Here is a 23,679-nt window from a genome sequence, read left to right as displayed (position 1 = left end):
ATATTGGAACCAACACTCTGCATCGCTTCGTCATATGTGAGTGGGTCATCATTTTTCTGTTCGGTAGACTCAATGTTAAGAACACTTTTGCCAGATTGGAAGAACTTAAGCGTACGAGAGACCCTCCCACTTCGACAAAGCTCCCTATACTGCTGACCGTTTGTAGGTCTACTATTAAAAGTTGGTTTTGGAACCGAGGTTTTGTATATTTCTCGAAAGCTCCTTGAATACCTCTTTACTCTGAGGTTTGAAGTCATTCATATAACTTTCTTTAAGGAAAGTAGCATGAGTTGACACTATGATAGTTTGCTCTTTCAGGGTTATAAAACAAACCACCCTTTGTTCTTTTCGGATATCCTACAAACATGTACAATTCTGTCAATGAATCCAACTTCCTTGCATCTTTATCCAATATGTAACCTAGGCATCCCAAATCCTTAAATGTTTTAGAATTGGCTTCCTACCATGCCACAATTCATATGGAGTTTTGAGATGTTGCCTTAGTTGGCACATCATTCAGAATATAGCAAGTCATTTGTATTGCATATCCCAAGAAAGAGATTGACAACTTCAAATAACTTAACATTGAACATACCATGTCTAACAACGTTTGATTCCTTCTCTCTACCACGACATTCTGTTGTTGAGTGTCCGACATGGTTAATAGGACAGAATCTTATTCTCTATAAGGTACCCTAAGAACTCATCAGATAAATATTCCCCACCTCGATCAGACCGAAGTGCCTTTATGGGTAAAACTAGTTGTTTCTCCACTTCTGCACGAAACTCTTTAAATTTATCAAAGGTTTCACTATTGTGGTGCATCAAGTTTACAGACTCATATCTACAATAGTCATCAATAAATGTTACATAATACACTTCTTGCACTAACGCTTATGGGGCCACATACATCAATGTGCACAAGTTCTAAGGGTTTTTTAATCCCCATTCCTTTTGTATTAAAAGATAGCTTAGTCATCTTACCTTTTAAGTAAGATTCACATTATGGAATATCAACTTCTTTAAGTGAACTTAAGATGTCACCTTTCACAAGTTTAATGATTCTTTCTCGGTTAAAATGATCGAGCCTTAATTTCCAAAGGTATGCCTCATTAAAGTGAGAAGTTTTAAGTCTTATATTCGATATTTCAATCTCAATAAGTGTTTACATCTTTTGCTTGATAAAATAGAGAGTACTTGACATCTGTCCATTACAAATAAGATTGCAATTTCTAAATATTGCAATTTCATCATTAAAAGTCATGGTTAAGCCTTTTTTTTATATAAACATGCAACGAAAATTAAGTTTCTTTTGAAACTTAGTAATCTTCCTAAAATTATCAAAATAAAGATATACATCTCCCACTACATCAACTACCACACTTGTCCCGTTCTTAGTCTGCAACGACAAGCTCTTCTCTTTAAGGTTTTTCGTCTCCCCGAACCCTTATAGAGAATCACAAACATGATTAGTGGCTCCCAAATTAATGACCCAGTGGCCTATTGAATCTTTCACTAAACAAGCTTCTATTATCAAGAGTTTCATATCTTTTCCTTTGGTAGCTAGATATTCTTTCCATTTTTTATAGTTTGTCTTGAAGTGTCATTTCTTACTGCAGAAGAAGTTTAGACTTAGATAAGTCTTTAGGTTTTCTGGTTCTCTTCCTTTCCACTTGTTGTGGCCTAGAGACCTTAGCTTTACCTTTCTTAGTGCGCTTTCATTTCCTTTTTGAGGAAGAAGCGACGGCTACATTCGCTTCTACTTGCTGACCGTTGTTCAACATCAATTCATAGGATTGTAGCTCCTTCATGAGTTGTGTAAGCGTTAAGTTTTTGTTGCCAAGGTTATATATGACCTGAAAACCAGCAAAATCCTTTGAAAAGCTTTTGAACACTATCTCAATTTGAGTGTTTTGGTCTAAATTGACCTCATTGTCCGCAACCTCGACAAAGTAGATCATAAGAGTGATCATATGGTCTTTGGCCAAAGTACCGGGCTTTTGCTGGTTATTTATCAAGCTAGATATGACAGATTGTCAAGCCAAAAGTAGCTTGGCCTCCGAACATGTCTCCTAGCTTATCTAGAATCGTTTTAACAGTCTTACAACTCTTTAGTTGCTTATACAGAGTATTGATTATGCTTGCCAACATATAGTAACGAGCTATCTCATCCAACGTTTTCTAGCCTCAATTTGAGTAACCGATAGACACTTATTATCAGATTCTTTAGTTATTTTCATTTAGTATGTTTCCAGTCAGTATATTCAATAAGGGAGTTGGTGTTATTTTCGAACTGAAAATAAACGTTCATATATTAATATCTTTGTATTAAGCAAATTTCAATTGAATTGATCCATAGGTAATTGGATTAACCAATTCACCTTTATTTAATTATTTCAGGTTTTCCAGTTCATTTTGAGTTTTGTTGAATTTATGCTACATACATGCCTTTATATTACCAGGTCTAGCTAATGGAAACATAAAGATAAAGGATGGAAATTGGCATAACTACTACTAATAAAAGATTTTTAATGCTTCCTAGAACGTAAACATGTTTTTTTCCCCAGATTTCTGCAATCTGCAGATACATGGGGACAGCAACAATGGTGATTTCCTGAGGGTGATATAATGATGCAACTAATTTTATACCAGAAAAATACCCAAAAATGGAGAGACCCTGCAACTCTAAATTTAACCGCTAAAGCTATTGGTTTAGCCTCACTAACACTCTCGAACCGTTTATGAGGCTGAAGAGTCCGGCCCGAACTCTTCCGAAGCTGAGAAGCTATTCACTCCTTGTTTGTTGTCCCACTCGCTGTTCTCCATTGCAGGTTCAGATCTCTTCTGTGGCTCCACCTTCCCGAGCCTTCGCTTGTATTCTGTAATCCAATCGTTACAAATAAACCCCAATGAATATTTGAACAACAGCAGCTCTGGAGATCATAGAAAATTCATAAACAAAAGGGTTACTTTTATTTGTAATTGATCGCCGAGTATATGCCAAAAACTCTTCCCACTTGAATTTCCTAAGCTCTTGTTTCTCTTCCTCTGAGAGTTCAAAGTTCGGCTCCCTTCCACACATGAATGCCGCTCTATAGATAGAAACGTGTTTCAAAATCCATTAGTCTATCAATCAAAGAAAATAAATCAATACTAAGAAACCATCTTTATTACATTGAGAAGCCGTAGAAACCAGCATTAGCCTATCCACTGAGCAACAAATAGCAATCGGAGTTTTGGGACAAAATTGTAGTAGGCAATCATTATAAGCAAAGATAAAAGTCGATATTTTACCTGTCATATAAATGGGCAGCTTCTTCTTGTGAACCAACTGTTCCCAAGTGAATTTGTTTCTTGTCAACTTTTATTGCGGCCTGCCATTTCATATTTTTGAAGTATACACCCCTCATTAGACATGGTTCTTGGTTTTGAACATGCTTCCTCCTGTGTCGCTTCCTGCGTTTGATCGGTTGCCCTACACAGATAATAACATTGTGCTTGGGCATCAGTTAAAATGTAGAAAAGTAAATGGCTCCCTGTATTGGATTTTAATGGTAATGACATAGCCCCAAAATGAGATAAAATATCCAAAACTCACACAACAGGATTCTAATATACATAGTATAAAACCATCCTATTTTGAACATTAACCAACTGCGGATCAAATCATTTTCACAACATCATTTCACAATGTTGATTCTCTAGACAGTAGCTTCCCCATACCAACAAACACAAACTAAAGATGTCAAATACATGAAACTTTGATGAGCAAACCATGCAATGCTAGCCTTGAATATTAGATACACGAACCAAAATCATTTTACTTTTCACAAGAACAGTATGCAAGTGAGTGGAGAGCAAGGGAAAAGATGTAAGCTTTGTAACGTTTTAGCATATTCTGCAGAATATAAACCATATCATATTAATCCATGCAGCTTTACCATCACAAAATGTAGCATGGATGCATGTCTTTCTAACCATTTAAATTTTGAAAAATAAGAAAAATTGAATGCAGTTCTTTCAAGCCATTAAAGCTGAATATGGAGGAAAGGTAAGCAATCAAGACATAAAACCCATTCATTAGTAAATGCTTAGGTGCAAAGATAGAGGGTGAAAAAAATGTTAAGAGTGGAAGGGGATGGAGTATGGAAGGAAATACCAACAGTAAGCAAGACTTGGGAAAGTAAAACTTTTCCAGCTTTAACAATAGCAACAAATATATAGAACATGTGATTCCAGGGAAACAAACCTGGAAAAGGTTGATTATGATGCTCTTTTGATGAGCCGGAGCCGGAGACATTCGGTGATCCAGAGGCAACCTTAGGAATGCTTTTCTGAGAAACATCAAAAGTTACATGTAACAGTTAATTAGTAAAACAAGAGAGAGATGGTAGTAGTAGTACATGCTAATCATAGGATGCAATGGAATGAGCAAGCAAGACATGATTCTGAAGGAGTCAAAACAAGCAGCGCATTTAACTTTTTCTAAAGATCCACCTTTCACTTCCTTCTTATATAACATAACCACACTTGCCATCACTATTTATATAACTATAATAACTACACCAACCACAAACATGCTAATCACAAGAGAAGATGTAGTTCGTGAGTAGCTACCACACAAATATAGATAGCAAAACAATGTTTAAGGTAAAAATTGTAATCTCTGTCAGTAATCATCAACCATTCTATTGTATTTTCACAATTTCATATTACCAATACTTCATAACATACTAAAACAAAGAAAACCTGTCATAAGGGGATAGAAAGTCTTCAATAATGACAAATGGTCCTTTTCCCCCTTATTGTGGACAAAGAGGAATGAAATGAAATGATTTACTCCTAGAATTATTATGTATGAGAAAACACACCAGTAAATATACAACTACAGACCAAGCTAAGTTACAAGACAAAACTAGAGAGGCATTATTAAGGTAAGCCTCCCTAGCTCAAGGGAAAAAAAAGATAAAAAGAGTCTCCGAGAGTTGCTAAGTTTATAAATGATAAAAGGAAAATAATGGAAAATGAACTCGTATCAACCCAACAAAGAGAAAACAGTTAAACCGTCAACACTACATCTAATCAACTGATTAATAATGCATTCTTACCCCATTCATGTGGATGGGATCTGAGGGCATGGGATGCACACTGACCAATTTTGCACTCTGACTTGAATTTCCAGGGGCATTACCATTATCGAAAAATCTAGAAAGTGGAGTAAAAAAGGAACTCGTCCCTGCAAAAAGTCACCAGATTTGGTGAATGAAATTATTCAGGCATAATCTAGAACTTGTTGATTACATTCACTATACAAGTAACTCATAGTTTACTTAGACAGACTCACTTTAAGTAACACAAGGGCAAAGAAATGAAGGGAAGGGCACACTTCACATACATAGTAATTTAGTAAATGTTCCTCTTCATAGATACCAATAGAAGCAGCTAATTATGCAATATAAAAAGTACATGTCAACTAAAGTTTACCAGAGCAGAGTCCCAGGAGCTTGCGTCTGCGTAAGCTCACCATTTGGCAATGCTTCAATCAGTGACCAATGGTTTAGCTTTGCATTTATCCCTTTATCTGTGCTCCTAAGATTACCAAAGATGGACGAGTTATAGGTAGATTAAGCAATCACAAAATGACGAACAGTAAACCAGATATGATCCGTGGTGATCATATAGCAAAAGAAGAAAAACGTTAAAAAAAATACAAAAGCCATCAAAACTGAGTCAATGCAAGTAATCTGATGCACCTAAGCAATTAAACTAAGACAAAGAACAAAGAAATTTCCCAGATGTCAATAAACTTTTGCTATCATTTATTACAGTCAACCAAAATTACTTGGTACGGAATTTGGTTGGCTGAAATAGAAACAGCTGGTTTTTCATCACCAAGTACGTTTGATTTCAATAATACTACAAGATAATAAGGGATTCAAGGGCTAAATAGCTTGCACGGATTAGATTTCTGAAAACAGACAACAGATTTGATGCTGGTTAAACAGAAATCAATCGTAGATGGAATTGAAAAATAATATGAACAAACCAATGAAAATACCATGAAACGTGGTTTTCACTTCTAAAAGCTAGCTAGCCTCCGGATAAGGGGGCAATGTGACATAAAGTCAGCCATAATTTTCTTTTTTCTTTTTTAGGTGAAGAAAAGAGATGAATTCATCATAATTTGCATAAAGTAAAAGCCAAAACTTTCATCATGTGAAACTAACAAAGTTGTCCAGTAAGTCTGGCTGATAGAAAACCCAATTATCACTCCGTGGAAAAACAAGTCAACCCCACCAACCTACCACCTTTCATGGAAGCAGATGCAGTGAAAATACAAGACAAAACAAAAAACCCAAACTCCAAAACACACAAAAATTCAAAGAGGAAAAGGGAAAAAGCCAAAAATGGCGACAACCCCATAGCCAGGAAACGCAGAAAACCCACCCATTACAAGGAAGAAGATAAATAAACCCCAGAACAAAAAGTCATTTATTTGGTACCTGAGAAAGGAGAAAGAAAAGGTGGTAGTCGGGACAGCGCAGAAACCGAGGAAAACAGAGAGAGAAAGACAATTTTATTAAGGTTGAACCTAAAATCTGGTAAAAGAAAACAAAAAGAAAGGTTAAAAAAAAAACTCAGGATCCTTAGGTGTTATGAGAAGGATCAAGGAAAGGAGATGGTGGTGAAATAAGAGAAAGAGTGAGGAAAGAACGGAAGGGAGAAATAAGAAAGATGAGAGATTTCAACAAGTTTGTGTTGGTGTGGTGGTGGCTCATGCATCTACCACTACCACCTTTTGTTTGTTTCTTTTTTTTTTTTAATTTTATTTATTTATTTTAGTTTGTGAGGTGAAAGCTCATTTTGTTTTCTATGAAAGGGTGGTGAAGCTGCCTGCTGTTGAATGCTGAAAATCAATCAACAACAATAAAACAAAACAAATCAAAGCAAGGCCAAGTCTTGGGGGGAGAGAGAGAGAGAGAGAGAGGAGGGGGTTTGAATATGTGGAGGCCTACGTATCCTCTGTATTGGGTGTACCTTTTGAAGAGTTTTGGTCATTAGTCGGCTATGGTTCCAATATGAACCCCTCTAATTTAATCTCTTCGGTTTTTTTCCTTTTTACTTTAGAATTATATTTCTTTTTTAAAAATAGATTTTTTTTTCACTTTCTTTGTCATAAATACTTTATTATTATTAAGTGTATCTCTATTAGTATAAGAAATTTGATATAGATTAAAATTTTAATATTTATTATTAGTAGAATTTTATATAATTGGTTAAATTCTACTAGATATGTATTTGTAAATAGTAAATTCAATGTCTCTACTTTAATTTGATTTGGGGTGAAAATTATTTCTGTTTAATTGAAATAATCAAAATAATTAAACTAAATTAATCAATTTTTTTTATTTAATCGATTTTAATTAATTGGTTACCTATATCGATTTAAATGGTTAATTCGATTCAGTTTTAGTTTTAAAAATCTAAACCAAGATAACCAAATAAACTAATTTTTAAAACATTAAAACATAAATTTATAATTATATGTATACCCAAGTAACCAAGCACAACCCAAAAATAAAAAATCAAACCCAACCCAACCCAAATATAAATCTAGCCCAAAAACTAAATATAAACTAAAAACCCAATTTAATTTTAATTTTAATTATATTATTTACATAATTAATTTATTTTTTAAAAAAATAAATATCTAAAACTAAACAAAACGAGGTTCGGCTTTTACATTTCTTTTAATTTCTCCTCTTCCTCTGTCCCAAATCTGAAAAAAAAAAAATCGCCAACACCAGCCCCTCTTCAAGTCAGCAGACCGACGGTCGATGCCCCTTTTCAACTCTCCTCTGTTCGACGGTCGACGCTCGAGCTTGACGTCTCACACACGTGCACCAGTCACCATCATCTTTGGCAGATTCATTCATCTCATTGCACGGTAAGATAGTTTAACTTTATTTTCTTTTTTTATGTATTTATTTCTTTTATTTCTCTAAATACTTTCTCTGCTGCAAATTTTGATGGTTGTCGACAAAGAGAGAATGTTTTTGTCGGTTTTAGCTTAGTTGCGTCTTAGCTCATTGACTTTTGTGCGTAGTGCTCTCTTTTTTTCTACCATCGATTCCGCTTTGTTTCCCTTAACTTCAACGTGAATTACTTATTCTAGTGAACCCCATAGCTCGAATCTGCTAGTAAAAGTGGGAAAAGAAACTAGGTTAATTAAAAAAATAACTATAAAAACTGATAAACCGTACCGAATCGACTGATTTGGTTATTTCGGTTTTACACATAAGTTCAGTTTGGTTAATTCTTTTACAACAAAAATTTTGATTTATGCGGTTATTGCCATAAAATAACCGAATAGATCGAATGCACACTTTTTATGGTATTTTTCATTTTCGACCCAAAACCTGAATATAACCTCGAACTATTGACCCGCAACCTGAGTAGATGCGAAAGAACTTGAGCCCCACAAGGTAGAGACATTAGGGGCTCACGGAGAGAGATCGCAAGCCAAGCTCACATGTTCCTAGGTGTTCGCAAGCAGAGGATGCGAAATCAAGTGAGTAGTTCGAGAAACATGTGTTCAATCTAGAATAGTATACATGTTGGCGTGCATAGAGCCTACCTACACTACTGCAAAACAAGTTTTTAGCGATATTTTTAGCGGTGTTTGAACAAAAAATGCCGCTATAGATCGAGAATTAGCAGCGCTTTTTGAAAATCGCCGCTATAAATCAAGCATTAGCGGTGCTTTCTAAAAAACACCGCTATATGCGCCATTAGCGGCGCTTTTTGAAAAACGCCGCAAAAAAAGAAGAAGCACAATGCTGAGCTTTAGTGGCATTAGCGGCGCCTTTTGAAAAACGCCGCTATAGATCGAGCATTAGTGTCGCTTTCTGAAAAACGCCGTTATAGGTTGCCATTAGCGGCGCTTTTTGAAAAACGCTGCAAAATAGTTAAGCATAACGCCGTCGTTGAACTTTAGTGGCATTAGCGGCGCTTTTTGAAAAACACTGCTATAAATTGAGTATTAGAGGCGCTTTTTGAAAAACGCCGCTATAGATTAAGCATTAGTGGCACTTTTTGAAAAATGCCGCTATAAGACGACCATTAGCGGCACTTTTTGAAAAACGCCACAAAAAAATTAAGCACAACGCCGTCATTTTATGTTGAGTTTTAGTAGCATTAGCGGCACTTTTTGAAAAACGTCGCAAAAAAAAACTAAACACATAAAAATTTGAAAGTAAAAACATAGAAAAATATTTGTTAAAAATGAAAAAAAATAAAAATACTATTATTTAAAATAATTTTAATTTGGGTTTAAGGTTTAGATTAATTAGTATTTTTAATTTATATATTAAATAATTTCTTATATAACTATAAAAGAGATAATATTAATTTTAATATATTAAATTATGATTATAGTTTAAATTATTCAGAGATAATAGATAAACTTTATATATATTAAATGGTTTAGGAGTTAAGGTTTACTTGAGATTTGTTAAATGATGAAATATTATACAATCAATTAATGCTTTTATATTTAAAAATGTTAAAAAATTTTAAAGCTTTTTTTTCATATTTTGGAATTTTTGTTTTTATTTTTGTTTTCTTACATAAAAATTATATAAAAATTATAATTTTATCTAATTCTTTTAAATATTACTTAAATTTTAAAAATTATTTATTTAAAATTTATATGAAAGATACAATAATTCAATATAAAAATTGTAAAAAAGTCGAGTGTTAGCGACGTTTATGAAAAAACGCCGCAAAAGGTAAACGCCACAAAAAAGTTGAGCAATAGTGGCTTTTTTCCAAACGCCACGAATTTTTTGTGCAAAACGACGTCGTTTTGTAATTATATGTGAGCAATAGCGGCATTTTTTCATAAACGCCACGAATAAGTAGTTAATTTTTGCGAAACGACGTAGTTTTGCAAAAACCCGAAATCCCTCATCCTTCCCAAAACCTTTTCATTTTTTCCCAATTTTTTCCCAAATCCCTTTTTCCCAAATCAGTTCCACCCCTCATCGAAATCCTTAATTTTTCCCCAATCCCTTTCTTTTTGTCACAGTTGTCCTTCAATTCTCTAGATTTTCCTTCAATTCTCTTTATTCCAACTGATTCTTTGCCTTCTCCCTTTCGTTTCGTTTCCTTTCTTTTCCATAGCTTTCGGTGGTGGGTGCTTTTCCATTCTCTTAATTTCCCTTTCTGCTTTTTTATTTTTGTTTATCTATGAATGATTTTATTTTCTCTTTTGATAAAGTTATTTTAGTTCATTTTTATTTTACTCATGCTGAATATGTGATTTGATCGAATTTGCCCCTTTTTTTTCTGTGCTTGTTTTAGGTTTTAGGGGTGTTTTGATGTTTTAAGTTTAGTTTTACTCTCCAAAACTTGATGCTTTTTCCACCGTTTGATTATCGTGTATGGAATCAAATGATGTCACTGGTTGGTTTGTAAGTTTTTGTCTGTGACATATTGCTTGTGTTTTTGATTTATTCCATGAATTATTTAATTAACATTTTTGTATTTTTTCCCAATTTTATATGCTTGTTTTTCATTGATTCATGCAACTATTGTCTATTTGTAAACCGACAATTAATACATAATTATTGTTTTAAATTATGTTGTGATTAAATTAATGGTTGAGATGTTTATAAAATTATGTATCTATTGACATATAAATGCATGATTATCCTCTGACCAAAGAATGGAAATTTTTTATCCCCAATATTCAAATAATGTAAGGGTGTCTGATGTAGATCATATGAAATTTGTTGTTTTTTTTTTTTTAATTATGTACCAAGAATGAGATTTAAGTTCATTGTTATGCTTCAAATTGGATGTATCCTACCATGGATTCTTCTCGGACTAAAATATAATAGTCCACTATGAATGTCTAGACCATGAGTGCCAGATATGGATATATTAAAATCTTTTTTTTCGAGATTTCATATATTTCGAGGGTTCTTGATAGGGGGTTGCGCGCGGACCAAGATCGAGTCGTCAAGTCACGGGAAACTCCTACGAAAACTCTAAACGTTTGGATCTGAAATGAAACAGAAATTAAAAGATTAGAACTTTGAATTTCCAGATATAAAATAAAAAATCCCCAAATCAGCAAAGAATCAAATTGAGAATAGGAATAAGTGTTAATAAGGGTTCTTGGGGAATTAAGAATATGTAATTGAACCCCAAAGAATACTCCAATCTGCTGAATCTGAAAAGAAAGACACAAACAGCAAGTTAAATTTCCCAAAAATTCTAGCAATCAAAACAACCCAAATCTGAAAAGAAGAAATTGGCAAGAACAAGGAATTTAGGGATTTTGAATGAATTTTGCTGCCAAGAACAAAAGGGGCAATCCGATCTTTAGTAAAGAAGAGGGCGAATCAGGTTTGGAATGCTTTGGAACGCCTGAAATGCAACAAGAACAGCAAACAAAGTGATTAAATAAAATCGACACAAGCAGAATTTAAAAGAAAAAATTGACAGCAAGAAACTAAAAGATAAGTCCTAAGAAGCTTTGAAATCCCGAAAGATCTCACAACTCCCTTCAAACGGTTCTAATCTCCCCTCCAAAGAATATCAATGGCAAGAAGAAGGCTGAAGATGGCTCCCACAATCAAAAGATTGTTAAAACAACATCTAAAGAAAACTTAAGAGAGAATTCTTGGAGAAAAACTCAAGGAGAATTCTGCACTTAAACAAATCTGAAATTTTTAACATAATTGAGAAGTGTTGTACAATGGTGGCCGGCCATGCATTTAAATAGGCCATATAACTAGTCCTAATCTTATTAGGAAAACTTAAAAAAAAAACCTAATTAAAAAAATAAGAGGGAAATTCGGCCAGGCATTTAATTTGGCTGTTTAGGTTGAATTTTAACATATAATATTCCTAAAGCCTAAAAATTAAATTAAACAATTAAAATGTTTGCCAATTGGGCCCTTTAACAATTTGGTTTGATTTTCAACTAAGTATGGGTGGACTTCTTTGTTGAGCTTGGAATCCTCTTATGGGCCTTGCCTTCAAGAACTTGGGCTTGTAGTCCATCTCCGACTGAAATTGATTCGTTGATGCTCGTAACAGAGATCCAATGCGCTTTGGCTGCAAGATTCGGTTTCTTGGACCAAGATTTCCAAGATTTGAAATCTTGATTTTCTTGATTCTTGAAATCATTCCAAACAGCAAGATTGGGCTAAGATTCGGTTTCTTGATTTTCTTGAAAACAAGAAAGTGATTCTTGATTTTCTCGTTCTTTTGTGTATGCATCTAAGGCCTTTGTGACTCGTATAAGTTCTATTGCATTTAGGTTTGCTTTATATATGGATGATTCCATGTTACAATAGTTGAATGTAGATGATTTCAAAGAACACAATTGTTGATTAGATGATCGTTTACTTTTGTGATGAATGTTGTTAGATAATCGCGGTTTTTAAGTCTAGATAGCTTGTTGTCTTTAGATTAGATGATCCTTTGCTATCTGAGTGTGCTGAAGATGAAAATAAAAATATTAGAACAAAGGGATATATAAAATATAAGTGCAAAAATTCTTTGAATTAAGCAAGTTGAGAAGTTTTAAGCAATCTTTGGATGAAATTGTGACAGATCATAAAGTTAGTGTGATTCCAATTTGGCTGGAGGAATTCCTGCGCAGCTTTTAAATTTGGTAGCTTTCATACACTGAAGCAATACACAGAAAGCCTAGATAACCAGAAGGTTAGTTAATCTTTTATTTTTTTTTTCGTTTTTTAAATTTACGTTTGAATTTGGTATCTTTGTAGTTGGGACTATTTTATTTAGGAATTTGGTATCTTTACGTACCATGGAGAGAATTATTTTGAAGTGCCTATTGATTTTAAGTAAACATTTCTGTTTTTTTCATTCGATTTTTCTACTTGTCCATTTTAACGGGAAACTTCTGTTAGAAATAACAAGTACTTAGCCTCAAACATTAACTAGTTTCCTCAGTTGTTTTCATACTTGACATGGTCTGGTGAGAGATCTATTGTTGTGCTTTTGAAAGATTTGCTTTAAAACCTTTTGGAAAAATCACACTTGGCACAATATGAAAATAACCGGAGTGTGATTGGTTACAAAATCACAATGTCTCATATTTTGCCACATCATAGGTTAAGCTTAGTCCACCTATGGCACACATTATGATTGCGTTGATGTTAAAATACTTTGGTTAATGTTGCTGCAAGTTCTTTTTTGCTCCTTTTTCGACTGAGTGTTGTCTGTTAAGATCGGTTATGGAATATATTTGTAATTATTATACAGTATTTTGGTTTTTAAAGATCCAAATTGAAATCAAATTGAACCGAACCTTTCACTGGTTTGAATCAGTTTGGTTCATCATTTTTTTAATTTTTTTAAAACTATTTTTTATATTAAATTTACTTTCACTCATTTAAATATGAAGTTTTATTTTCGTCTCGTAAAAGTTTTTAATTTTATATTTAGAAATTTAAAAACCCATTTTGTTTGGATAATTTTGGTTTATCAACTTGTGAAATGAATTGATTTAAAGTTTTTATGAATTGAATTTGTTTCAGTTTCAAATTTGGTTTGGGTTCCTTATAATTATATATTTTCTAATACAAATTATTAATTTATTATATTTATAAGTAAAATTTTATTATAATATAATATTATTCATTGTATGAAAATTAAAATTTGTTATGGTTATTTATTAACATCAAAATGATATAATGTTAATTTGTTAGCGTTAAATATTCTTATTATGTTACAAGTCAATTAAGTTGATGTCTTGAGCTTTGATTTAAATAAAATAAATAAATTTAAACATTAGAACAAAAATATCAATATTATAATATTTGTATCTATATACTATTATTTTAGTGTTTTATTGAGTTGATGTTAATATTTAATATTTTAAATATTTTAAAACTTATAAAATATATACATAACTTGCATAATTTACATAACTTACTTAAATATATATCATATCAAAACTTACATAACTTACATAATTTACATAACTTTAAAGAATTAAAAAAAAACTTTGGATCTTAACTTAATAACTTATATATATCATATCATAACATACATAACTCACATAACTTAATAACTTATATATATTATATCATAATTTACATAACTCACATAACTTACATAACTTAATAACTTATATATATCATATCATAACTTACATAAATAAATTATACTTGTAAATAATCAACTTACCCGCGTAATTTATTGTCAACTTTAGACTTCAAGAACTACGAAATGGACTAGTCTTGGATGAATTTGTCAAAGGTAAACAACGACTATCGAAATGGAATACAAACTTTTCTAAACTTTTCATTTCAAAATGCAAGCCAAGAGAATATGATTCTTTGCCCGTGTAAGAAGTGTGGCAACATCAATTGGCATTTTCGTGAAGTTGTCTACGAACATCTAATTGTTGATGGGTTTATTTGGGGGTATAAAAAATGGATTTTCCATGGAGAGTGCACACTTAATAGGACCTATTCAACAATTAATCCAGCTTATCCTCATAGTGCTTACCATCGGTCTGTTAGAGAAGATGACATGGAAGGTATGTTGCGGGATGCGTTTAATATGCGCAGTCATGGTTTGCAATCATTTCGACTTGACTTTGTTGCATCCGATGATTGTAATCTTGGTGGAAATGTTTTTACCGAAACGGGAAGAAGTGTGTACCTGATGAAGAGTCGAATGGAGAAGCGGCGAAGTTCTACACGTTACATAATAAAATGAATGAAGAACTTTATGAGGGATTAAAATTTTTAAAAATGTCCTTCTGTATTCGTCTTTTTCAATTTAAATGTTTGGGAGGGTGGACTGGAAACTCTTTGACAATGCTGTTAAAGTTTTTGAGAGATATGTTTCCGTTTGCAAAAATCCCTCATTCATGCGAAGATATGAAGAAACTGATAAAAGATTTAGGCCTTGGGTACAACAAAATTCATAGTTGCCCAAGTGACTGCATGTTGTATTGGGGTGATCGGAAAAACCAACAGTCTTGTCATGTATGCGGTAAATCTCGTTGGATGAAAATGATGCACAGTCAAGGAAGAAGCTAATTAAGATTTTGCGATATTTTTCGCTAATACCAAGGTTTCAAAGGCTTTACATGTCGTTGAAGACAGGTGAATCTATGACGTGACACCATGATGGACGAACCGATGATGGATTATTAAGGCATCTTGTGGATTCTTTAGCTTGGAAATCATTTGATAGTAAATTTCCAAGCTTTGCAAGCGATCCTCGGAGTGTGAGGCTAGCATCTGATGGATTTAATCCTTATAAAATAATGAGCACTTCGTACAGTACTTGGCCTGTAGTGCTTGTTCCTTACAATTTACCTCCATAGATTTGCATGAAGCAATCTTTCTTTATCTTTTCTATGATTATCCCTGGAGAGAAAGGTCCCGAAAATGATATTGACATCTATTTGCAGCCACTTATTGAAGAGTTAAAACAATTATGGGCGGGTGTTGAGACATATGATGCATTGAGAAATGAGAACTTTAATTTACGTGCAGCTTTGTTGTGGACTATTAATGACTTCTCGGCTTATGCCAATTTATCTGGTTGGAGTACCAAGAGACATTATGCTTGTCCTTGTTGTGCTACGGAAACATGTTCGAAATGGTTATATAATGGGAAGAGTTCTTTTATATGGGGCATCGTCGGTGGTTTCCGGGAAATCATAGATTTAGATTTCAGAGTACTCTATTTAACGGCACTGAAGAGTTCAGAGAAGCTCATTCGTAGACCATTGGATCTGAAATCTTGTTCATGTTGAAAGATATGAATTTCAATTATAGAAAGATGAATAAACCGTCCAACACACAAACAAAGAGAAGATCGAGGGATGAATCTGATGAAGAGAATGATCCTAATGAAGCAGACTTGTGGAAAAAAAGAAGTATTTTTTTGAGTTGCCTTATTGGGGGCATCACATTTTACGACACAATCTTGATGTCATGCATATTGAGAAAAATGTTTGCGAGAACATCATTGGGACAATTTAGTATGTCGATGAAAAATTGAAAGACAATCTTCAGAGTCAACTTGATTTAGTTCACATGAGAATTCGGTGTGATCTTCATCCCCAAGTACTTCCGAATGGGAAATATCGGTTGTCGCCTTCTATTTTTTTAATGTCGAAAAAAGAGAAAGAAATGTTCTACATGGTGTTGAAGGATATAAAGGTTCCAGATGCGTATGCATCAAATATATCTCGATGTGTGAGTCTTAAAGGTCGAAGACTATATTCCTTAAAATCACATGATTACCACATTTTGATGCAAGATTTACTGCCAGTTGCTTTACGGTATTCTATGTCAAAAAAGGTGACGTCTTGTATAATTGAATTATCCAATATAATGAAAGCCATTTTTGGCAAAATTTTGAATGTTGAAGAACTTGAGAAAGTACAAGATCGAGCCGCTTTGACTTTATGCAATTTGGAGAAGATTTTCCCACCTTCCTTCTTCACTATTATGGTGCACTTGCTAATCTATCTCCCTCATGAAGCAATACTTGGTGGACTCGTTTTCTATCGATGGATGTTTCCTATAGAAAGGTGCTAATTTATTTGTAAATTATTCATTCATTCACCTCTATGCCTTTAGTTACAACTTTTGATAATGTTGTATATCATGTTTAGGTTCTTATCCAAATTAAAGTCTTATTACTGTAATAAAAGTTATCCAGAAGGATCAATTGCTGAAGGTTACTTGGCAGAGGAGTGTATGACTTTCTGTTCTAGATATTTAGAAGATGTTGAAACAAGACTGAACAGACCAAGTAGAAATGCTGGGCTCACTGATCATAACTTGGCCGAAACTTATTTATTTCAAAGTTATGGAGAGCCAATCGGCAAAGTTGAAATTGCAGAATTAGATGATAGATCGTGGGTACAAGCATATCGGTATGTTCTTTTTAACCACGATTCAATGGAACCATTACGCAAGTAAGTTCTAAAATTTGATAAATATTCATCTTTTTAATTTTTTTACCTTCTAACAAAGTAAACCTCTTTTTAACATAATGAGTGCAAACAAATCTTAAGATCTCATTCACGCTCTCGAAGATTACAACATCGAGAGATTAATAAGTTATTCACAGAATCTTTTCATGAATGGTTAAGCTAAACGGTATGCAATTGAAGCTTAATTGACAAATAATAATGTTTTCTCATAACATTTATAATTACTTAATTTTCTTTTGATTCAATAGGTTTGGAGTCGGAAGGACGTCAATGACGAAGTTAAATGGCTTTCCTAAGGTTCGAATAGAGTAGTAAGAAGATATAGTGCCTTCCTCATCAATGGATTCAAATTTCATACGAAATATCGCGAGAGATTGAGGAGAACTCAAAATTGTGGAATAGTTGTTAATTCTTTAATTACAAGTTATGCTAGTGCTAGGGACAGTAATCCTGTTGAGGGAAATGTGGAGTATTACGGACTTCTTACTGACATTATTGAGTTGGATTACTATGACAAATGGAAAGTTGTCTTATTTCGATGTGATTGGGCTGACGTTAATACTGCTCGGGAATTAAACAAGATCATTTTGGTTTTACAATGGCGAACTTCTCTCGATTGATTCACACTGGACAACAATTGATAGATGAGTCGTATGTATTTTCTTTTCAAGTGGAACAAGTTTTTTACTCGAAAGATCTAACTGATGAGGGTTGGTACGTTGTACTCCGTAACATCCCTAGATACTTGTTTGACATGGGAAATGGAAGTAGAGATGACATCGACGAAAGATCAGAAACTTTGCCTTTTCCTGAACAAAACTTAAATGAAAATATCCCTAGTACTAGTACACAATTTTAATGGGTTCGCCAGGATGTTAATGAAGATATTTACGAATTATGACGTAGTAAGATTTTACGATTTTTTAATTATATGTAATATCATAATTTAAATCTTGGTCTTGTTAAATATTTCAACTATTTTATATGTACTATTATTGTTGTAATTAGTTACTAAAATTTCAACTATTTTGTGTATTGTACATAAAATGCCTAGAAGAAGATTGCGAGATCTAAGTATTGTTCAAAATACTCCAAATTCGGAAGAAACAAATAGTGAACAACAGACTACTATTGGATCTTCGAATGTTCCGAATACACCTGACGAACCTGTAGAAATTCAAAGTAATGTTAAATTTAATTTACACGCATGTTGACTTTTATTATTGATTTTTTTTCAAATTCTTATATTATAATATACCATTTTTCAACTGAAAGTGATGGGACGCGCAGAGGTCGATGACATACGCTACTTAAAGATTTATACGGGTTAAATCTTGTTGAGTGTGTCAAAGTATCTAGAAACAATCTTGGTTAGCCTGTTGGATCAGAAGCTCGACTTTTAGTAGATATTTGGGAATTATAGCACGAAATGCCAATATGTTGCCTATCAACTACGAGTCATGGCATCAAATGCCTGATAGTAACAAAAATCAAGCACTCGAAAATATTAAGGTAACAAAAAGTGAATGTAATTTATAATACTTTGGTTTAAGTTTCATTTATATTTACTTTCTAAACTTGTGTTTTTTTTGTAGGAGAGGTTTGTTTTAGAGATCTCGGATAATTATGTCAATAAGGATTTAGGAAAAAGATAGAGAGACCATAAAAGTACTTTAAAGAAAGAATATTTTAAGACAAAAATAATTCTCGAAGAGAAATTGCGAAATGTCCCGCCGGGAATGCTGAGGTACCAATGGGAAGATGCGGTTAGATTTTGGAATTCAAAGAAAGGAGAGGTAGTACGTACTTCGAAACTCTTATAATTATTTCGGTTTATAGTGTTTACTATATACATAATAATTTCATAATGTAGGATTGTGAACGAGTTGGAACAAGCAGTAGGCAAAAACAGAAATTCACTCACACAGCTAGGTAGAAAAGTTTTGCTTGTGTAGCTAAGGCCGATGTATTTTGAATTTATTAATAGTGTCAAATATTTATTAATTTCTATTAAATAATATTTTTACTACTATATTGTAGGAATTGTCGTCTGGTCAAAAAGTTGGACGCCTTTAGCTTTTTGACATTACACATAGGACGAAAAATAGATCTCCTATGACTTCTGAAGCTGCAGAAATTATGGTATGTTTTCTTAATAAAAATTTGAATTATTTTAAATATTTATAGTGTTTAATTATAATGGTTTAATTATTTGTTTGTAATGTAAATAATGTTAAGTTATGTTACATTTGTTTTTGTAATATATATTGCATTTCTAACTCTTTCATTGATTTATTAGGAGAAACTAAAGGATAAAAAGGCGGAGTATGAAGCGATTGCTTCAAGTGATAGTTTTGTTCATCTTGACGACATTGATAACCAGATTATTACTGAAGTTTTGGATCCTGAAAGGTATGGTCGGGTTCGATTTCAGGGATCTTTTGTTAACCAAACCCAATATTTTGGATCCAACTCAGAACAATACATGCCTTCGGGGAGTCAGGCTCAAGCTGAAGTTCAGAGGTTAAGAGACCAGATGGCACAGATGCAAGCGAGCACAGATGAGCGAATTGCTCAACTTAAAGCGGAAGCTGAAAGAAAATATGAATAACTCCAGGTACAACTTAAAGCAGAGGCAGCAGCGAGGGAAGCAGAGCAGAGCAAAAAGTACGACGCACTCCAGCTACAGCTTCAGAATATGATGAAGATGTTTCAACAGTCGCAAAATCTACCATCTTAGACTATTGTATGAATATTTTTAACATTTTAACTTTTAACATTATTGTAAGAATAATTTGAATTATACTTCATTTATCAATTTATATTATATATCTTTCGTTGAATTTGAAGTATCATTTAGATTTGCTGTTTTTGGTTGGATTCAATGCTATAAGAAGGGTTGCATATTGATGAAAATTGAATGCTACAAATCTGCCAGAGTTTGTGGCGTTTTTTTTGTAAAACGCTGCTAAAGAACGGTACTTTTAGCGGCGTTTGTGAAAAAAGCATCGCTAAAGGTCATATTCTTTAGCGACGTTTGTGAAAAAGGCGCCACTAAAGGTCATGTTCTGTAGCGACATTTGTGACAAAAGCACTGCGAAAGGTCATGTTCTTTAGCCGCGCTTCTCTTTAAAGCCGCTAAAGGTCATGATCTTTAGCGGCGTTTGTGGTAAAAACACCTCTAAAGGTCATGTTCTCTAGCACCGTTTATGTGAAAAATACACCGCCAAAATTAGCGACATTGTCTATAGCAGCATTTTTTTGCGGCACTTTCTTGTAGTGGCGCTTAAAAGAGCCGTTACAGGCCTAAAAAAAGCCGCTAAAAGCTTGTTTTGCTGTAGTGAGCATGGACAGACTTCCGATCGACAGATTTTCTTTCAATTTGTAATAACCAGAATGGCTTTCCCAGATGAAAATTTCCCTGTCAACCTTTCATTAAGACAAGCTGGAGCTTTAGGTACAGGTAGCCAACCCACTGAGGCTAATCTGTTTGCTGGCTAGTTTGTTGACCGACCGAAAAATTTGGGTAATGTGGCCCACGCAGGGGCTTCAAACTCTTTTGACCTAAAATTTCTTTATAGCTAATGGTTATCATTCTCTGCTAATCAAGAAGCATCATCGTAGTAGTTTTTTTTCTCTTCAGGAGCAAATGAAACTGATGAATGAACAAATGGTCATACAGAACGTGAGGTTTGAGCAAGAACAAATGTTTCATCAGGAGCTCTTAAAAAAAATGGAGAGCTCGGAAGAAATGTTTAGCCCGACAACTCCGATTTTCATGACTATGCAGCCATGCAGAAAGAAGGTCCTGACTTGCATACACAATAGCGGCAAAGTGAGATGGATGCTTTACGATGAGGCATAAGGGCTTTGCATCCTTAGTTTATATTAATTAAGCTTTTGAATGTTTATGGTAGAGTTTGAAGCTTTGATGGAAAATAGGATTATTTTATAATGTGATTTTTGTTAGTTTTGAACATAAAGACTAAATTGTTAATATCTTGAAATTGACATGTAATTTTTTTATAATATGATGCTATAATTGGATATATTCGAATTGGTTTAAAATTTGGAGTCCAAATTTGAAAGTTATGATAAGTTTGATTTTAAGGACTAAATTGAATAAAATGTAAAACTTGAGGAAATAATTGAAAGATTAAATTGAGTTTATATATATTTGTAATAGGTTGTTATATGATATTTGAGTGGTTAAATGGAAATGAATTTATATTGTATATCAAGATTTGAACAAAACGGTTGATAATCGAGAAAAAAAAAGAAATTATAGACTAGTCCCTACCACTTTTTCTTTTGTTGTTAGCCCTTGGCCTAAGTTCATACATTATAAATATATTTAAATTGCTGTTAAATTTTATTTGTATGTTCATTAATTTTTGATCGATATCCTGAATTGGCTATGAATTAGTAACTAAATTGAGAATTGAATCAGATTGAAATGAATTGTTGTAAAATGGTATAATGTGAGATTAAACCCGAATGAAATTAGTAAAAGTCTCGTATACAAGGTTACATGTTATTGCCTGCAGCATCTGAGCTCCAGCATGTGTTGCGAACTCGAGAATACAAGTTTATTAAGCCCTGGCCAGGCTACATGTTGTGTAGGTTCAACCCTGACGGGTGACCAGGCACTATTATTTGATTCATGTTGGTTCAACTATAACGAGTGACCAAGCACTATTATCCGATTCGTGTGGGTTCAACCCTAATGGGTGACTAGCCACTATTATTTGATTCATGTAGGTTCAACCTTAACGGGAGACCAGACACTATTATCTGATTTGTGTAGGTTTAACCCAAACGGGTAATCAGGCACTATTATTCGATTCGTGTAGGTTTAACCCAAATGAGTAACCAGACACTATTACTTTCATCTTTGGACGAAGTTCTTTTATTAATTTTTATCGGGTAATATTGTGAGTGAAAATGTGATGATATGTCGTTGGATGTTGGCAAAGTAATGTATATGATTTAGGTATAAGGTATGAGTTTAATCACGATAGAAATATGAAAAATTGAGGTTATATGTATGGTTTGAGCTCAAAGCCTATGTATATGAAGTTATTTCATTGTATCTTGATAGGGATACTTATTTTGCATAATGAATTGAATGTGTGATAAGTAATTGAGGTAAGTAATTGTTTATATTGTATGAGCTTACTAAGTATTTTAAATACTTACCTATGTTACTACTTTCATATAGATTTTGGACGTCCGAAACACGTTGACCGGATCTGCAAGAAGCACACACCTTTCCTCTGTTGAATTCGGTAGACTTTTGATGTTTTGAGTTTGGTTATTTGTGGCATGTACATAGGATGGTTAAACTTGTATAAGTGGATGGATGTGTCTTGGTATGGTTATGCTTGTATAAAAGTTTATGTGGTAACTTGTTATGTGATGAATGGTTTGATGCCAAGTTTGGTATTTAGAAGGTTAATAGTAATGGCAAAGTTTAGATGTTCTTATGCATTTGGTGTATGCTGATAACATGTTTCGAAATGGTATTGTAATCTCCCCAACCCAACCTAGACGTTCTGGCCAAATTGTGAAGACCACATAAGCCACCAACGTGATTAAATGACATTACCGTACTTTGATAATCTTAGTTACTCTCTTTTAAGAAAAATTACGGTTTTCTCTTGTGTCAATTTGAAAAACGTTCATTTTACAAGTCAGTCGTTCTTAAGCCATTTTCTTAGAGATAGCGAAGTTTTAGAAAAACATGTTACGCGTCATTTCATCCAAAAAATTTCTAACCACTTTTGTTGTAGTGGAAAACTTAGTTTATGACAAATTTTAGTTAAGTCAAGTATCATGCATTGTCCGATTTCAAAACACCTTTAAAATTCAATCAAAGAAATGAGTCTGCATGCATAAAACCCCAAAATAAAGAAAAACCCAAACCACAGTCCATATAATTTTACAGTCAAAAAATCAAAGAAACCTTAATAAAATTTTAAGGAAAATAAATGTTTAGTTTGAAGTCTGCCGTATGTCTGCATGTTGGGTCCGTTCTTAGTTTCGAGCATTACTTAAGATATTTGAAAGTAAGGGATGAGCTAACTAACTTACTGTAAGTCAAAAACAATAAGAACATTCAATTATTCATATAGATAGCAATCAATAAATTAATACAACACAAAACCTGGCATAAAATGTTATCATTCGAGTGTGTCATGGACATAATACAATGCAAAAAGATTCCTATCCAACCATTTGCAACACTCCACAATTTCACCAAAACTCGTTTGCCGAACTCCAAACATTGCGAGTTGTGCTCGATATGGTTAAACCACCATTATAAACAATGCAATTATACTACCAATCATTATGCAATATAATTGTCATTCTCCTCATTACTCCCAGTGCAGTGCAATGACAACATTAATGTGGACTTAATATGTTGTCGTTACTCCACAGAACTCCTCTATCATCCACAATATCCCACCCCATGAACATGCATTACATCATACAAGATACAAACAAGTATATGTTTCCATTACAATTACATTTCAGTGGTATGCTTTATACGCGTTCATTATATCATTCATTTCCATTCAGTGGTAACACTTATCAAGCGTTCAACTTCACAATCAATTCGATGACACTCTAACATGCCTCAGTTTCATAAGCAATTTAACATGCTA

The 23,679-nt window shown here is 33.4% G+C and overlaps 2 protein-coding genes across 9 annotated transcripts; one reads left to right on the top strand and one right to left on the bottom strand.

Annotated features, from left to right (window-relative positions):
- Positions 1-2,486: 2,486 nt before the first annotated feature.
- On the bottom strand, positions 2,487-6,876 carry LOC105799320 (ethylene-responsive transcription factor-like protein At4g13040). Of its 2 annotated transcripts, none has more exons than XM_012629816.2 (7): positions 6,504-6,876; positions 5,485-5,589; positions 5,109-5,236; positions 4,250-4,334; positions 3,295-3,475; positions 2,971-3,092; positions 2,487-2,879 (listed from the first exon to the last, which is right to left on the bottom strand). In XM_012629816.2, the coding sequence occupies exons 2-7, from the start codon at positions 5,525-5,527 to the stop codon at positions 2,740-2,742; spliced, it is 699 nt and encodes a 232-aa protein (XP_012485270.1). In that variant the 5' UTR covers positions 5,528-5,589; positions 6,504-6,876; the 3' UTR covers positions 2,487-2,739. The 2 variants fall into 2 exon arrangements, with proteins under 2 accessions (XP_012485270.1, XP_012485278.1); XM_012629824.2 differs by lacking the exon at positions 6,504-6,876 and adding an exon at positions 6,059-6,445.
- Positions 6,877-7,737: 861 nt separating this feature from the next.
- LOC105799338 (uncharacterized) lies at positions 7,738-19,854 on the top strand. Of its 7 annotated transcripts, none has more exons than XR_008198055.1 (8): positions 7,738-7,948; positions 12,631-12,741; positions 18,069-18,193; positions 18,287-18,523; positions 18,607-18,807; positions 18,885-18,943; positions 19,052-19,153; positions 19,311-19,854. XR_008198055.1 is itself a non-coding variant. In XM_052634001.1 (4 exons), exons 3-4 carry the CDS (start codon positions 19,127-19,129, stop codon positions 19,620-19,622), a joined length of 339 nt encoding a protein of 112 aa, XP_052489961.1. In that variant the 5' UTR covers positions 7,738-7,948; positions 12,631-12,741; positions 19,052-19,126; the 3' UTR covers positions 19,623-19,854. The 7 variants fall into 7 exon arrangements, 2 of the variants coding, with proteins under 2 accessions (XP_052489961.1, XP_052489962.1); XR_008198056.1 differs by having other exon boundaries at positions 18,066-18,193; XR_008198057.1 differs by lacking the exon at positions 18,069-18,193.
- The last annotated feature ends 3,825 nt before the right edge of the window (positions 19,855-23,679 follow it).

This window comes from Gossypium raimondii, chromosome 7 (genome assembly GCF_025698545.1).
Source record: "Gossypium raimondii isolate GPD5lz chromosome 7, ASM2569854v1, whole genome shotgun sequence".
Lineage (NCBI taxonomy): Eukaryota > Viridiplantae > Streptophyta > Magnoliopsida > Malvales > Malvaceae > Gossypium > Gossypium raimondii.
This window is presented reverse-complemented; position numbering and strand designations above follow the sequence as displayed.

What these genes read in the sequence shown, in the direction of transcription:
- LOC105799320 (XM_012629816.2), bottom strand. Translation starts at nt 5,527, where the DNA reads ATGGTGAGCTTACGCAGACGCAAGCTCCTGGGACTCTGCTCTG. An exon ending in GCTGCCCATTTATATGACAG is followed by an intron (nt 3,093 to 3,294) that starts GTAAAATATCGA and finishes TTCTATCTATAG; the next exon opens with AGCGGCATTCATGTGTGGAA. An exon ending in GCGATCAATTACAAATAAAA is followed by an intron (nt 2,880 to 2,970) that starts GTAACCCTTTTG and finishes ATTGGATTACAG; the next exon opens with AATACAAGCGAAGGCTCGGG.
- LOC105799338 (XM_052634002.1), top strand. Translation starts at nt 19,127, where the DNA reads ATGACTTCTGAAGCTGCAGAAATTATG. An exon ending in CTGAAGCTGCAGAAATTATG is followed by an intron (nt 19,154 to 19,310) that starts GTATGTTTTCTT and finishes TTGATTTATTAG; the next exon opens with GAGAAACTAAAGGATAAAAA.